This window comes from Momordica charantia, assembly GCF_013281855.1.
Source record: "Momordica charantia cultivar OHB3-1 chromosome 3 unlocalized genomic scaffold, Mcharantia_2.0 BLBB01000003.1, whole genome shotgun sequence".
NCBI classification, from domain to species: domain Eukaryota; kingdom Viridiplantae; phylum Streptophyta; class Magnoliopsida; order Cucurbitales; family Cucurbitaceae; genus Momordica; species Momordica charantia.
In genome coordinates this window covers 9,392,528-9,410,295 of record NW_028275161.1, presented here as the reverse complement: position 1 = coordinate 9,410,295, position 17,768 = coordinate 9,392,528, and the positions used below count along the sequence as shown (strand labels likewise).

The 17,768-nt window shown below is 39.2% G+C and overlaps 1 protein-coding gene and 1 long non-coding RNA gene across 3 annotated transcripts; one reads left to right on the top strand and one right to left on the bottom strand.

Moving 5' to 3' along the window:
• Positions 1-3,645: 3,645 nt before the first annotated feature.
• LOC148212314 (uncharacterized) lies at positions 3,646-6,289 on the bottom strand. Of its 2 annotated transcripts, XR_015789846.1 has the most exons (4): positions 5,987-6,289; positions 5,730-5,907; positions 5,606-5,641; positions 3,646-4,400 (listed from the first exon to the last, which is right to left on the bottom strand). It is a non-coding gene; the product is annotated as an uncharacterized LOC148212314 (long non-coding RNA). The 2 variants fall into 2 exon arrangements; XR_015789845.1 differs by having other exon boundaries at positions 3,646-5,641.
• Positions 6,290-12,229: 5,940 nt separating this feature from the next.
• Positions 12,230-14,958, top strand: LOC148212313 (uncharacterized). Its single transcript, XM_088122050.1, has one exon. It carries the CDS (start codon positions 13,180-13,182, stop codon positions 14,956-14,958), a length of 1,779 nt encoding a protein of 592 aa, XP_087978176.1. The 5' UTR covers positions 12,230-13,179.
• The last annotated feature ends 2,810 nt before the right edge of the window (positions 14,959-17,768 follow it).

The window sequence follows — 17,768 nt, the reverse complement described above, 5'->3', positions numbered from 1 at the left end:
CAAGGGACCCCACCCTCTCACTAGCCCGGGAGGGACTTTCGGTTATTGGTTGGACCATAACCAGGTTGTTCATTAGAGGATCAGCGGTAATTAAGGTACAAGATGTAAAACAGGGGTAAACCAGTAATTTGATCTATCTGTGGTTACGAACACTCGTGAAGGGTTGACTTGCGGTTAATGGTCAATATCCCTAGACACATAAATATTCTATAGTGTGAAGAGTTCAGCTGCAGATTTTTAGTGGAATGAACGTATGTTGGTTAAGGTGGTTAATCAGTTTAACCAATTCATCTCGTAACATTGGAGCTTCTGATCTATAGGTCCATTAGGTTCCCTTGCTAGCTCTTAAGGGTAATTAAGAACATTAAGTCTGGAAGAAATTTGAATTGTTCAAATTTAATTTAAGGGAATTTGAGTTAATTGTGTATGACACAATTTAATATAATGTATGATGATACATTATAAAACTATATATTATGAGAAAATAATATGAATTGGATTCATATTAAAACTATAGGTTAAAAATTTACTGTGATTCAGATTCATATTAAATACTATATACTATGAGAGATACGTATATTCGAATATGGTTCAAATATTAATTAATTTAATCAAATGAGATTTAATTAAATTATGTTTAATTAATTAATTAAATAAGTTTTAATTAATTATTAATTAAATACAATTCATTAAATTAAAATAGTTTTAATTTAATTAATTATATTTAAATAAATTGTTAATTATGTTAATGATGTTAATTAACATAATTAACTAAACAACTCACCACTTCCCAACATTTTTGCTCGGAAGTAATAAGGTGGAGATTGGGAGGTTACTCCCTCTCTCTCTCCTTCCTCATTTGTTTTCAATCACACGGAATTTCCCTGTGTTTTGGTAGTTCAATTTTCCCTATAAAACATCTCTCTCTCACAATCTCAAGTATTTTCCTTATACGTTTTCTTTTCCAAGGAGGATCCCACAATTCAGTTTTTGTTGCTAGAGTCATAGCAAGGAAACTACATGGTAGTGTCCATCATTTGGTTGGTACGTTTAGGTTCGTTTGTTTGTGCCGAAACAAATTCCGTGCTCGAGGAAGAAGGGCTGTCAACAATCTTCAAACGTAAGTCGTTCTCTTCCTCCCAAGAGGCTTAACCTGATTTTTAATAGAAATGTTATGTTTTTTAAAACCGGTAACGTGTAATTTCTAAACTGAGTCGAATCACAAGCGTTCAATCGCTTCCGCTTGGAATTCGATCCCATCAAGAGAGAGAGAGAGCGAGAGAGAGAGAGAGAGAGAGAGAGAGAGAGAGAGAGAGAGAGAGAGAGAGAGAGAGAGAGAGAGAGAGAGAGAGAGAGATGAATATCAAGGAACTTGCTGAAATTTTAATTGAATAAGATCAAACTTACAAATTGAAGAATAACAAGCTGGAAAATAAAGGATGAACTTGAAATAAGCAAAGTTTAAAACAACAACTAAAACTTTAAGGGAAAGCGTAAATCAGCTGAGAGTAAAGTGTCTAAAGCCGAACATGATCCCTTGAGGATGATGAATGAAGAGAGGGAGACACTGTAATTATAGGGAGGTTGAAATCGGTTTGGAGATTGAGACTTTCATGGAGAGCCATTCCTTTACAATAACTTTTAGTTGGTTTGTTGTTGAATTAGTCATCATCAATGCATGGAAGAGACGTGGGGGGGCTTGAGAAAGCTTCAAAACACACAAAACTTGCATTTTACATTAAGGGCATTCTCGAAATTGGACAAGAGTGCCTAGCTCGAATTTTTTCTTCACAAAATTGTATTTTTCGTTAGAAATCAACTCTAAATAATGTAAAAATCTTCTATATGCATAACCTACAATAACTTCGAATGAAAGGCTTTGGACACTAAAGTAAGCTTAAAACATGGTTTCTGAATGTAGAACGATAGAAAACAACACCTAACTAGTTCCTTTTTACCCTTGTGAACAAGGGAAATTAGGTTTTAAAGATAAAAATCCCAGTAAAAGAAAAGTAGTCAATAATCAAAATGACTCAATTGAAAATGTGGATATTCTAGAAGAAAACATGAACATGTCTAGTCATAAAAGTATCGAGGAATATCGAATACCTAAAGATAATAATAAGATTTTAATAAATTATGTCACGACAAAGAAAAGATGGAACCGAGCTAATATAGTTATTTACAATATTTTTGTTTATAATGTAGCTCTTGAAATTATATCTGAAAGTGAGGATTCTGAACCAAGATCTATCAAAAAATGTCAACAAAAAAATGATTTACTTAAGTGGAAAGAAGTAATCCAGGCAGAATTAAACTCACTTTCAAAATGTCAAGTCTTTAGACCAGTAGTCTGAACACTAGAAGATGTTAAGCCTGTGGGATATAAATGAGTATTTGTAAGAAAAAGAGATGAAACCAATGAGGTCACAAGATATAAGGCAATACTGGTTGCACAAGGTTTTTCACAAAGACCTGGTATTGATTATGAGGATACATATTCACCAGTGGTGGATGCGATTACACTAAGATATTTAATTGGTCTGACTGTATATGAAAGTTTGGACATGCATCTTATGGATGTAGTTACTGCATATTTACATGGATCTCTTGATAATAATGTTTATATGAAAATCCCGGAAGGATTTAACATACAAGAAATATATAATTCAAGTTCTCTGGAATTGTATTCAATAAAATTACAGAGATAATTATATGGATTAAAACAATTAGGACGAATGTGGTACAATTGCCTAAGTGGATATATGCTTAAAGAAGGATATCAAAATAATCCAATTTGTATGTGTGTTTTTATAAAGAAATCACAGTCAGGATTTGCTGTTATAACTGTGTATGTTGATGACTTGAATATGATTGAAACTCTTGAAGAACTTCCAAAGGCAATAGAGTATCTTAAGAAAGAATTTGAAATGAAGGATCTCGGAAAAACAAAATTTTGCCTTTGCTTGCAAATTGAGTATTTAGCAGATGAGATATTTGTACATCAATCAACTTATATAGGAAAACTTTTAAAAAGATTTTATATGGACAAAGCACACCCATCAAATATTCCAATGCAAGTTCGTTCACTTGATGTGAAGAAATATATATTTCGACCTCGAAAAGATAATGAAGAACTTATTGGTCCTGAAGTACCATATCTTAGTGCAATTAGTGCACTCATGTATCTTGCTAATAATACAAGACCAGATATAGCATTCTCAGTTAATTTATTAGCTGGATATAGTTCTGTTCAAACAAAAAGACATGGGAATGGAGTTAAGCATATATTCTGTTATCTTCGAGGAACGATTGACATGGGCTTGTTTTATTCAAACAAATCAAATTTTTGATCTAGTAGGTTATGTAGATGCCAGATATTTATTTGATCCATACAAAACTAGATCTCAAACAGGTTATTTGTTCACATGTGGAATAACTGCTGTATCATGACGATCAGTGAAACATACCATAACAGCTACCTACTCAAATTATACTGAAATTCTTACAATTCATGAGGCCAGTTGAAAATGTGTATGGCTAAGATCAATGACTCAACACATTCGTGGAACATGTGGCTTATCTCCTAATAATCTTCCAACAATATTATACAAAAATAATACAGTATGTATACAAATTAAAAAAGGATATATTAAAGGGGATAAAACAAAACATATCTCACCTAAGCTCTTGTACACTCATGATCTTGAAGAAAGTGATAACATCACTATTTAAGAAATTTGTTCAAAGGATAACCTGGCAGATTTATTTACAAAGGCATTATCTACTACAACCTTTGAAAGATTGGTACACGACATTGGAATACGGTGGCTCAGAGATCTCAAATAAGCCTACGCGTCTCCTCCACTTGCTCGTCCGATGGATGCACCAAAATCTCATTACATATGGCATTAATGTAACGCCCCAAGATGTTATATATATCACCCTAGGCAACGCCAAATAATTCACCTGGCTAGCCTTAACTCTAAACACGAGATAAGCAACTCCTTGGGAAATAATTTAAATGAATTAAAGCTTCGACTCCCACACGTTCTACCAGAAATATAAATGTTATAAACTGTCAGGACTTCGCCCTCCGTGGGCAATTTAAAAACAGAAACAGCTCATATTCGCCTCAGTGGCAAAAATTCTTAAATAAATAAAAAAACCGTACACCTAAACTCCAACGACAACAGTGACGCATTTACCAGCAACATCCATAACAAACAAAGTAGTTCTAAAGAATACAAAATTTCACCTCGGTCCACACCTAGCAATAACATAAATCTCAATGCTACTCGTACCAAACGACCCTTCCCTCTATCCTCACTAACTAGGCTAGTGATCCCTCCTCGGTCAAGCCCTCTCCACGTCATTACCGCGGTCGACCCTGTTCACACCTGAAAACATATAAGGGTAAAAAGGGGGCTGAGTACGTAAGGTACTCCGTAAGTAGCACTTCCTAACTAGCACAAAAATCATGCTCACAGTCACGGCATATAGAATAAAACGATAGCAAGGTAATTAAATAGGCAGCGAGAGATAGCGAACAATAACTTGACATTTACATACAACAACCATGCGTCGGAACTACCAAGATTATAACCCATGATTCACTAGCCCTTGTCTCATAGTACTAAACCTTCTTCTATACTCCCCTGTGTTACTTCCCGCTTAACTTCTCGAGGCACGACGGCTCTTGACATTTATTCCCAAGTTACCGCACCCCCTCCTTTTACAGTACTTGATGTTCGACCTTGCCATTTATTCCCAAGGCCTAGCACCACTACTTCGCAAGCACCATTCTACTTTAATCCCTCAAGCCTAACTCCTCGAGTCGCATTGACCCTTGACATTTATCCCTAAGGCCTCAATACTGCTTTACAGAAACTTGACGTTCGGCCTTGCCATTTATTCCTAAGGCCTGAACTGTGCACCGATCCTTGCCGTTTATCCCCAAGGTACCGATGACTTCCCAGCGTATTGGTCCTTGACATTTATCCCCAAAACCCCAATACTCATTTACAGAAATTTGACGTTCGGCCTTGCAATTTATTCCCAAGGCCACTACTCAAGGCTTTGAACCTCCAAGCGATTTATATGCATTTTCAGGTCAGAACACCCATAGTTAACGGACTATCAACCCGTCCCTTTACCCTTCGCCCTTCACCACTTCACTAACCCTCCCATGACCACCTACAGGTAAATTTCCCACATTCTAATTCACTGCACCGTTTACAAGCATGCTTTTCCTCGTAATAAACGAAATACACCCAACAGCTCACAACTAGAACAATATAAACTAAATTATCAGTTTAACAACGCGAGCATTTCATTTACATCACATTTGCAAAACGTCATGAGCCAGTTACTTCTAACTACAACAATTCAGAACCAACTAGTCACCTACAACATTAAGAACAGGAAGCATGTTTCCTCAAAAGTGTTCAATAATAGAAAGACGGCAACCAGATCACTAGAAATTCACAAATCAAAACTAACAATCCCTACATGCTCAATTTAATTATTTTAACAAGAAAAACAGCATCAAAACCATTCCGTTAACGCTAAATAATGCACGCACTCGCCCCCTGGTGCTACTTACACAACCACGTCCCTAAATCTTGCGTCGATCTCACACCTAAGCATAAAAACAGAAAAAAACAGCAAGTTATATTTACGATTCAGCCTCCGAAATCAACTCTAAGGGAGTTCAAAGGGCTCATTACCACAAAAACGACTTCGTGTAGGTGTGGGTAACTTAGATCTAGCTTGCAAAGGTGTGGGTAGCGTAAAACGGGCTTCGAACGGATGAGGGAAATCGCCGAACACCACAAAAAGCTGCTGTCCACGTTTTTACAGCAGAGGAATGCGCCGAAACGACTTCCAACGTCTTCGTTTTGATGTCTGTTACCACAAAACAACTTCGCTTATGAGTGGGTATCCCAAAATTAACTTCGAACAAAGGTGGGTCAAAGAAACTTGCCGCACTTCACGGATCTAAGCTGTTCGAGGTCGTTGGGGCTCGTCGGATCGGAGAGAAGACACCACGAAACCAGCACCTACGTGCACTACCGCCGCCTGCTGCTGCCGACGCCGCGCGCCGCCGCTGCCCGGAGTCGCGCGTCACTGCTGCTCGGAGTCGCACCCGCTGCTGCCTGTCGCGCCGCCTGCTGTTGTCCGCCGGAGGGAGCCGTCGTCGGTGCTGCTTCGTCGGAGAAAGAAATCCGGATGGGGGGGGGGCTGGCGGCTTGAACAAGAAAGGGAAGGGAGGAAGAAGAAGAGGAAGGAGAACAAGATGGGCTAGGGTTGTTTTGTTTTAAATTCCCCTTTTTCTTTTGTTTTGAAACATACAACTCACTTGGGCTAGTTTCTTTTGTTTACGGCCCACTTACCCAATCACTCCTTGTTAACAAAACCAATAATATAATTTCGTAGTTGGTCCAATGGCCCAGAACAAGTGTCACATAGCGGAATCCGTACTAAACCGTAACTTGATAAATAACTACACGCTACTAACTCACCACTAAATCTGTAACAATACACACTAGCCGAGATGTCACACTTAAATTAAATAAAGATCACTGATGAATCAAATAAAATAAAAATTAAATAAATAAATAAATCAATAAATAAAATCTATTTTGTTATAAAATTTCCCGGAACTCGGGGCAAGCTAACATGAGTAACGCGGGGCGTTACAGACTTCCCCCCTTAAAAAACTTTCGTCCTCGAAAGTTCGTTGCTCGAACAATTCAGGATAATGTGCCCTGATTTTGTCTTCTCTCTCCCAGGTAGCCTCTTCTATTTGGTGGTTCCTTCACAAGACCTTCACCAAATCAATCACCCGGTTCTGCAGCACCTTGGTCTCTCTTGCTACGATCCCAATGGGTACTTCTTTATAGTACAATGTTTCATCTACCTACAGTGGTTCGTAATCCAAGACATGGGAAGGGTCATGGACGTATTTTCTCAACATGGACACGTGGAACACGTTATGCACTGCGCTCAACGACGGTGGCAAAGCCAACCGGTAAACGACCGGTCCGATGCGCTCCAAGATCTCAAAAGGACCAATAAATCTTGGACTGAGTTTTCCCTTCTTACCAAAACGTAGGACTCCCTTCACCGGTGCCACACGAAGGAAAACGTGGTCATCAACATCAAATTCCAATGCTCTTCGCCTAATATCAGCGTAACTCTTCTGTCTGCTTTGGGCTGTCTGCATTCTCGCTCTAATCTTTTGGATGACACCATTAGTTTCTTGTACCAACTCTGGTCCCAACAGGACTCTCTCACCGACCTCATCCCAATGCACCAGCGACCTACACTTTTTCTCGTACAACGCTTCATATGGGGCCATGTCAATGGTTGCCTGATAACTGTTGTTGTATGCAAACTCTGCTAAGTACAGGTGTTTGTCCCAAGAACCACCGAAATCCAATGTGCAAGCCCTCAACATATCTTCCAGAACCTGGTTCAGACGCTCGGTCTGACCATCGGTCTGGGGGTGGAACGCCGTACTGAAATCGAGTCGTGTCCCCAGAGCTTTATGTAAACTCTGCCAAAACGTTGACGTGAAATTGCGTTAGGCGCAATTTCTGCCACTGTCTTCTTCTTTTGTGTTTTCTTCACCACTTCGGTCAAGCTCACTTATTCATCTAAGGTCTCTGCAGTAGCAACCAAATTTGGGTAAGAAATATTCAAACTCGACAAAGAAGGGGTCTTACCTTGTGAAGAAGAGGAAGATGATTCCTCCATAGCCTCACTAGGGACATCCACAGGACCGGGTGCTCTTTCTTGCTCTTGTGCAGGGGCTCCTCATCATTTTGCTGAGATTCGTGCACCGGAGTTCGTACTCTCACTTCATATTGAGAGACATGGTCATCGTCTTCTTCATCTTCATACTCATCTCCATGTACTTTTTGAGGTAATTCTCCAAGATCTCCATCCTTTCCACCAACATTCAATTTTCCTTGTGCTGCCCCACTATTTCCATCATCCTTCAATGGATCCTCTCCCCTTGCTTCATTCAACGCCACCAAAATTTTGACAATTTTTGGCATTGTATTTTCCTGTTCTACATGATAAAAAACTAGGGTCTTTTTAGTCAAGATAAGATCTGGAAAAGATGAGGACAAAATACCTTGTAGAGTGGTGGGTGGAGTCTCATCCAAAATTGCACCAGGCGCAATTTGGTATTGAATTTCGATCGTGGCCAAATCTGAATGCTCCAATGGCTCCGTGTCGTGTCCTGAGTCTCCACTAACCTGTTCTTGACCTTCGACATGCACAACAACAGTAGTGGAAAGAGGGGGAGGGATAGACAGTTCCAAAGACTCGGAAACGGGATTATCTTGAGAAAGATTCATCCTACGACGTATGCTCATGCTATTTAACTCAAACTGAATCTCCTCACTCACTTTCTTTGAGTTTTCCATGAATTCTTGCCATTTTATGTTTAATTCCTCAATTTTCGCATAAACCCTCTCATTCTCTTTATCCCTAATTTCTTTATTTTTATTGCACATTTCCACTATCTCATGAAGTCTAGTGATTTCCTCATCTAAGGCAGCACCTTTTTCCTCTAAAGTTTGATTTTTTCGAAAAGAGACTTTACTAACTCCTCGTAATTTTTTCTCACTATGACCATCATTAGATTCCATGTTAATTTTTTCAGAAGTTGTACCACCTATGGATAGATGTCTCATACGGTTCATTCTTATAGCTTCCTCATATTTTCTTCTTTCTTCCATAGGATCAAAAACTAGCTTTTCATGAGAAATCATATGTAACGCCCCACGTTCTTGAGTTAGTTTTATTTTAAGATTTAATTTGTGCCTTTGGTTTACCCCTAAGTTGATAATTTAAATTATTGGAATTTGTTTCTTTTTGTTAATTTTGGAGTTCTAATTTTGGTTAAGTTAAGATTAAGTTTAAGTCATGGATTAAGATAAATTAAGTTTTCGATTTTTTCGAAAGAGATTTTTAATTAAATCTTACCTCTTTCGACTTTATTATTACGTTTTAGAGTTTAAGTTGATCTCTAAAATAAATTTTCCAAACCTTTTTATAATGAGTTTTCTTATTTTTATTTTTTTTCCTTTCTTAGAGCCAAAGACTTTACCTTGTTATTTCTTTTTGGATTATTTTTATTTGGAAAACAAAAGGGCAATAAACTAAAAGAAAACAAACACAAAAAGTAAAGAAATAAAAATAAGGAAACCCTAAGTTCCATTCTCCCTCTCTCTCTCTTCTTCTTCTTCTTTCAAACACACGAGCCGCCCCCACTGGTTCCTCCTTCGGCAAAGCAGCAGCGACAGCGTCCTCCGGCTATGGCAGCAAGCAACACGAGCATTGGCCGGCGTCCTCCTGCAGCAGTTCGCGGCGGCAACCAGCGATCAACGACGACACGCTCCAAATCGCCATATCTCGCCTTCCTCGAGTAGTAGCAGCCCGATTCCGGTGAGTCCAACCATGAATGACGATCTTTGAGCATCGTGGACGACTGAGACTCCTAGTTCGGCTTCTGCAGCAGCCCGCGCACCCAGACGGTCGACGACCCACGACGTTGATTGAAGAAGTTCGTGGCAACGCAACCCTTAGCCGGATCTTGACCTCAACAACCCGACCCTTGTGCAGATAACGCTCGATTTGTAGCAGCCAGCAGCGTTAGAAGTGGTTTTAGAGCGTTTCCCGTGCTGTAAAATGCAAAACAGCTTAGTTCCTTGGCGTTCGGTGATTACCCACTTCCGTTCGAGGCCCGATTCACGTTATCCATACCTTTTCGAGCAAGATTTAGGTTACCCACACCTAAACGAAGTTGTTGTTGCGGTAACGAGCCCTTCGAAGCCCTTAGAGTTGATTTCAAATGCTGAAACATATAACTAACTTGCTGTTTTGATGTTTTAATGCTTAGGTGTGGGATTGATGCAAGAAGTATGAACTTATTGTTGTGTAAGTAGTACTAGGGGTCGGTGTGTGCGTTGTGCTGTGTTATTGAAATGATTTGTTGCTGCATTCTAATATGAATTATGTGTCATTTATATTTAGGGTCATGGTTGGAGAAATTCTAATAGATACGGTTGGCTTTGCATCTTGCTGTGTTCCTATAAATTATGTATATCTGTTGAGTCATGATCGTTGGATGTAGTTGGTGGTTTCTGATTTAAAAATGGTTGGAAGTGGTTATGCTGGTTGATTGAATGCATGTTCTGAATCTAGATGTATGTGCTAGCTTTATGATTACTGGGATATGATAATTGTTGAATTAGGAGACAGGTACTTTCTAGTTTGAGAACTGTGAATTTTATTTCTCTCCTTGTATGAATGAAAAGCATATTAAAAAGGGTGTTGCCAATAGAGTGTAAATGACTTGTCGATGCCCTGAAGAGATTGGTTGTGATTTAGCTGAAGTGATAGGACGGACTGGTTGCTTTGTTGTTGTGAGTTGTCTGAAGTAGTAGACAGGACTAATGATTTCGTTACTGGGAGAACTTATGGTACGTGGCTTGAACGTCACGGGATAGAATCTTAGCAGGAGGCTGAGAGCTGAATATGTGGTTTATCCTGAAATGGAAAGCGAATGGAGACATACATAGACTTGGTGGCAAATGGCTGGGGCTGGTACGTCACTACTGGGTGTTGAGGCTCCGAGTGCAAAAGGTCGGGGGTCGATAAGTCAGTCTTGGTAGAGATGAGTGTCGAGGCTCCGGGCAAAAGGTCGGGGGTCGGCATGATGAGTCTATTTGATGATGAGTATTGGGTCTTGACGTGGTGGCGGTCAAGGACCAATACGCTAAGTAGTCATCGAGACCTTGGGGATAAATGTCAAGGGTCGATGCATAGTTCGAAGCCTTGGGGATAAATGTCAAGGTTGAACACCAAGCTTCTGAAGAAGAGCATCGGGACCTTGGGGATAAATGTCAAAGGCCGATACGATTCGAAGAGTTAGACTTGGAGGAGTAACATGGTGTGATGTATTAGAAATCATAGTTCAAGGCCTTGGGGATAAATGGCAAGGTCGAACGCCAAGCTTCTGTAAATGAGTGTCGGGACCTTGGGGATAAATGTCAAGGGCCGATATGATTCAAAGAGTTAGACTTGGAGGACTGACATAGTGGGATGGGAAGAAGTAGCTTGAAGGAGTTAGAGACCGGTGGGACTTGAGGACGAAGTTTCGAGAGTCTTGATATTTTGGATGCTGTGTGTGTGTATTGACTAATTGTTACGACCTAGCGATGCATGATTTCTAGTTATCGCATTTTGATGATTGATGTGATACGAGCATGTTGATTTGTGTATAGTTAATGAGGGCTACTAGCGGGCGTATGTGGTTGAGGTTACTTGGATTGCAATGTGTGAATTAATGAGTGTTATGATTTATTGATGCATGAAAGTCAGAGTAATGTTTCGTAATGAATATCGTGTGCTGAACATGTTGCTTGTGTGTAGTTAGAGAGGGCTACTTACGGAGTATTCTTAATACTCACCCCCCTCTACAATTATTGTTGATATGAACCAAGGAGCTACCGTTGTTATGCCTCATGGACCGATTACAAGATCGAGAGCTAGGAAACTTCAACAAGCTTTGCTACTTCATGTCCAAGTGTTCTTGAACTCGACAAGAGAAATAAAGGAAGATGTGCAAGAAGTTAGAACTATGCACTTCAATTTGGTGCAAGTTATGCATTTTTAAGTGTTTTTATGGCAAGTTAAAGTCCACTTGGTCAAGGTCAAAGTCAACTCCATCAAGACAAGTCAAAGTCAACTCATTCAATTCAAAAACCAAGTCAAACACTCACATCCCTCATTATGGACGGGATTGCAATTATTTTGGTTGGCTTTCCATGTTCTTAACCTTTTCATTTGCTTGTCTTTTCATTTCTTGTAAGTTATGTCTTTTCATTTACAAGTCTTTTCATTTCTTGTAAGTTACAAGTCTTTTCATTTGCTAAAGACTTTTCATATGGCTTGCTAGGATGGCTATATATAACCTTGAGATGTCTTGTTGTAACACAATTTGAAGTTGAATGAAAAGTGAGTTTTCTCATTAGCTTGGTTGAGAGATTTATCTCCCATTTCTTGTGCAATTTCTTGTGTCTTTAGAATTTGCATCTTAGGATCATTCAAGCGGTGTTGATCATACCTCTTGTGGAGTGATTCGAATCACGAGTTTAGAAACAAGTTTTCTCTACTCTTGATATTGATCATCAAGGTAATCCGTTCTAAAACTTTTCCTTGGGTTGATTCCATACTTGTTTTCGGGGTTTTTGGGATTGAGTTCTATGGGTCTTGTTCGTTAGCAAGGTTCTTAGATCCAACTCTCAAGGGTTTCTTAACATTTTGGTATCAGAGCATTAGGCTCTTTGATCGGATATATGTTTCCTTGCATTTATCTCTTTGAATTCTGTGTTCCTTGCTTATGTTTTATTATATCTAAGCATATGCATTCTGTCAAAAAAATTACAAAAAAAAAAAGTATCAATTCCATTCATCTTTTCCAATTTTCGTCTTCTGCATTATTATAGATCTGGATCTTATCTACAAATCTGTCTTCTTTGAAGTCTTATGATTCGACTTTCTTAGTGGTGAAATTCGTGCACTTTGCTGATTGATTTATAAAAAAAAAAAAAAAAAAACTGAACGTGAAAGCATTTATTGTTAGCATTATTGTGCTTTTGCTGATCCATAACTGAAAAAAAAAAAAACGAAAGAAAGAAGAAAAAAAACATAGAAGACCCCATTTGTCATTACTTCCTTGTGTAGCCTTGCATTGAAATCTCATGCTACTTCCTTGTTGCTTAATTCCCAACCATCTTTATCTTTAACTCTACTTTCGTTTCTTTCTAGCTTCCATTATAACTCTGTCCATTATTTTTTTTCTTAACTTGTTTCTTTGTTGTTATTCGGGTTACTCCCAAAATCACACTCTTGTTTGAGTTCTTATGTGCTGTCTAAACCACTTGAAATGCACATAGCTTTTAACTTTGCTAGACTCACTTACCGATTTGTTTGAAGTGCATAAGAGTGTACTAAGTTGTGAGGGAGAGATTGTAAGGGAGCGATACATTATTTTGAGTGTTGAGGGTTAAACACGAGTGAACTTCACTAACGAGTGAATTAGTGAGGGAGTGCTTGTGAGGTCCATTTCTTGTCACTCTATTTTGTTTTTACAGCATGGCTAATCTTGGAGATGAAGGCAATATTTCTGATGCCCGGAGGAGAGAGGCGCTAGAAGGAACTGTTGAACGAATGATTCGTAGCATGGAGGCATTGACAGAACGGATAGGAAGGTTGGAGACTCAAAACCAAGCTCAGGAGAGAGTTCCACCACCTCCACCACCACGTGTTATGGATGAGGATGAGTATGAAGGTGATGGATCCGATCATTGGGAGGACGATCAGGCTACAGTTTTAGCGGGTCCAAGAGGGGGTGATAGACACGTTGGTCGTGGCTTAGATCGAGGGAGAGGCCGGGGAAGAGGCTATCATAATTTCCAAAGAGCCCCACGAGCGAATGCTCAAGTTGATCGAAACTTGGGAAACATCAAATTAAAACTTCCGAAGTTCTATGGTAAGACTGATCCGGAAGCGTACATTCAATGGGAGAAAGAAGTGGAGTTCGTGTTTGATTGCCATAATTTCAGTGAAGAAAAGAAGGTACGACTATGTCTTGCTCAATTCAAAGATTATGCAGTAACATGGTGGGACAAATTAATGTCAATTAGGAGACGAAACCTTGAGGCGCCAATCGATTCATGGTATGAGTTCAAGGAGTTGTTGAGGAGGCGATTTGTTCCTAGACATTTCCACAGGGACACAGCGGAAAAGCTCCAAGTGTTGAGACAAGGTAGTAAGTCTGTGGAGGACTATTACAAGGAGATGGATACGTTGATGAATCGGCTGGATCTTGAAGAGGACATGGAGAATCTCATGGCACGGTTTCTTAATGGCTTAAACAAGGAGATTGCGGATAAGGTTGATCTACAACCTTACTTTAACATCGAAGAGATGTTGCACCTTGCCATCAAAATTGAGAAGCAGCTCCAAAGGCGATCTCAAAGGTATTCTACTAAGCCCTTTTCCCATTCATCTTCTACATGGAAAACGGATAGTAAGAGTGCTGATTCTAAACTTAGAAATCGAGAGGCATATGAGAAACCAAAAGAAAAGTTTGAGAAAGGAGAGAGTTCCAAGAAGGGGAAAGAGAAAGTTGATGAACCTAATGTGAGGAATCGGGATATTAAATGCTGGAAATGTCAAGGAGTAGGACATTACAGTCGAGACTGCCCTAATAGAAGAACTATGATAATTAGAGAAGGAGAGTTTGTAACAGAAGATGAGAAGGAAGATGAGGTAGAAGAGGACGACAATGGTGAATGTGAGAGTGAGGAGTATAGTGAAGAGGACCCTACACATATGTCCTTAGTCACTAGGAGAGCTCTCAGTACTCAAATTAAGGAGGATGGCCTAGACCAACGAGAGAACTTATTTCACACTAGGTGTCTTGTCCAAACTGTGCCTTGTAGTGTGATTATTGATAGTGGTAGTTGTACCAACGTTGTAAGTTCTATTCTGGTCAAGAGGCTTAACTTAGAGACAAAACCACATCCTAGACCATATAAACTTCAATGGTTGAGTGATTGTGGGGAGGTAAAGGTGAGTAGACAAGCTCTTGTTTCTTTTGCTATTGGAAAATATGTTGATGATGTTTTGTGTGATGTTGTACCTATGCATGCCGGGGATATATTGTTGGGTAGACCTTGGCAATTTGACCGTCGGGTAATGTATGATGGGTATGCCAATCGCTATTCTTTTACTCATCATGGAAGAAAAACTACTCTTGTACCTTTGTCACCAAAAGATGTGCATGTTGATCAATGCAAACTTGAAAAGAAGAGGCAAGAGGCTGATGCAAAAGCAAAAAGTGAAAAAAAACAAAAGAAAATGAGTTGAGAGAAAAAAAAAGTTTGAGTGAAAAGCAAGGGAGTAGCAATCAGCCTAGTGGGAAAAATGAGAGAAAAGCCAAAACGGTGAGCTTGTATGCTAGTTCAAGTGAGGTTAGGAATGTTTTAATGGCGAAACGGACTGTTCTTGTACTTTTGTACAAAGGGTCTTGTTTTCTTACTAACGAGCTTAACACCTCCTTGCCTAGTATTTTTGTTTCTCTTTTACAGGAATTTGAGGACTTGTTTCCCGAGGAGATGCCCAAGGAATTGCCACCACTTCGTGGCATCGAGCATAAGATTGACTTCATTCCAGGTGCTACCATACCTAACCGACCAGCTTATAGGACTAATCCTACTGAAGCCAAAGAAATTCAAAGGCAAGTGGATGAATTGTTAGCTCATGGGTATGTACGCGAAAGTCTTAGTCCTTGTAGTGTGCCTGTTATTTTAGTGCCTAAAAAAGATGGAACTTGGAGAATGTGTGTAGACTGTAGGGCCATTAATAAGATCACTGTTAAATATCGTCATCCTATTCCTAGGTTAGATGATATGTTAGATGAATTGCATGGTTGTAGTCTCTTTACTAAGATTGATTTGAAATCTGGGTATCATCAAATTCGTATGAATGTTGGAGATGAATGGAAAACTGCATTTAAGACCAAATATGGATTGTATGAGTGGCTTGTTATGCCTTTTGGTTTAACTAATGCTCCTAGTACTTTCATGAGGTTGATGAACCATGTATTGCGTGAATATTTGGGAAAATTTGTGGTTGTTTATTTTGATGATATACTTGTGTATTCGAAGTCTTTGGAAGATCATGTAATGCATGTGCGTGCTGTTCTGACTACACTTAGAAACGAGAAATTGTATGCTAACCTAAAGAAATGTAATTTTTGCATGGAAAGGGTTAATTTTCTTGGTTTCATTGTGTCTAGTCGAGGAGTTGAGGTGGATAGTGAGAAAGTTAAGGCTATTAGCGAATGGCCAACTCCCACGAATGTTGGGGAGGTTCGAAGTTTTCATGGGCTAGCTAGCTTTTATCGGCGTTTTATTAAGGACTTTAGCACCCTAGCTTCACCTCTAAATGAATTGGTAAAGAAAAATGTTCCTTTTGTTTGGGGTACATCCCAAGAGCATGCTTTTAATGTTTTAAAGGATAAGTTGTGCAATGCTCCTCTACTTGCTTTACCGAACTTTGATTTGACTTTTGAAATTGAATGTGATGCAAGTGGGATTGGAATTGGGGCTGTACTAATGCAAAACCATAAGCCACTAATGTTCTTTAATGAAAAGTTGAGTGGTGCTTCTTTGCGGTACCCAACTTATGACAAAGAACTTTATGCTTTGGTACGAGCTTTGCAAACTTGGCAGCATTATCTTTGGCCAAAGGAGTTCGTCATTCATACGGATCATGAGAGCCTAAAGCACTTGAGAGGGCAAAGCAAACTGAATCGCAGACATGCCAAGTGGTTGGAGTTTATAGAGACATTTCCATATGTGATTAAGTATAAACAAGGTAAGGAGAACATTGTTGCATATGCTTTATCACGAAGGTATGCTCTCTTTAATACTTTGAATGCTAAGATTTTAGGATTTGAACATCTTAAGTCCTTGTATCTAGATGATGTGTTCTTTGCTCCTTTTGTTGAATCGTGTGAAAAAGGACTTGTTGTTGATGATTACATGTTGTTTGAAGGATTTTTGTTTCGAAAAGGAAAACTTTGCATTCCATCTTGTTCAATTCGTGAATTGCTTGTAAAGGAAGCTCATGGGGGTGGTTTAATGGCTCATTTTGGTATTTCTAAAACTTATGATATGCTTGCTGAGCATTTTTATTGGCCTAAGATGAAGCATGATGTGCATAAAGTGTGTAAGCATTGTATTGCATGCAAACAAGCTAAGTCTAGGTTACAACCACATGGTTTATATTCACCTTTGCCTGTTCCTACTACTCCTTGGGTTGATATTTCTATGGATTTTGTCCTTGGTTTACCAAGAACTCGGAAGGGTAGGGATAGTATATTTGTAGTGGTTGATAGGTTTAGCAAGATGGCGCATTTCATACCATGCCATAAAACTGATGATGCTAAATTGATTGCTGATTTGTTTTTTAGGGAAGTTGTTCGTTTGCATGGCATCCCTAGAACTATTGTTAGTGATCGCGATGTAAAATTTTTAAGTCATTTTTGGCGTTTGTTATGGGGAAAGTTGGGAACCAAACTTGTTTATTCTACTACTTGTCATCCCCAAACTGATGGACAAACTGAGGTAGTAAATAGGACAATGGTTACCATGCTTCGAGCAATCATAGATAAAAATCTTAAAACTTGGGAGGATTGTTTGCCATTAATTGAATTTGCATATAATAGGGCTGTCCATAGTACTACTAAATGCACACCGTTTGAAATTGTATATGGTTTCAATCCTATCTCCCCACTTGATTTGTTGCCTATGCCTCCTAATGAATTTGTGAGTTATGATGCTAGCACAAAGGTTGATCTTGTCCATAGGCTACATAAAGAAGTTAAGGAAAGGATTGAGAAGCAAAACACTAAGGTTGCTTCCCGCATCAATAAAGGACGCAAGCTCCTTGTTTTCCAGCCAGGGGATTGGGTTTGGGTACATTTTCGAAAGGAACGGTTTCCAACTCAACGAAGGTCTAAGTTGCTACCACGAGGCGATGGTCCTTTTCACGTCCTTGAACGGATCAATGATAATGCTTATAAGATTGATTTGCCAGGTAAGTATGGAGTGAGTGCTACCTTTAATGTTTCTAATTTGTCTCCTTTTGATGTAGTTGATGACTTCGATTCG

What these genes read in the sequence shown, in the direction of transcription:
- LOC148212313 (XM_088122050.1), top strand. Translation starts at nt 13,180, where the DNA reads ATGGCTAATCTTGGAGATGAAGGCAATATTTCTGATGCCCGGAGGAGA.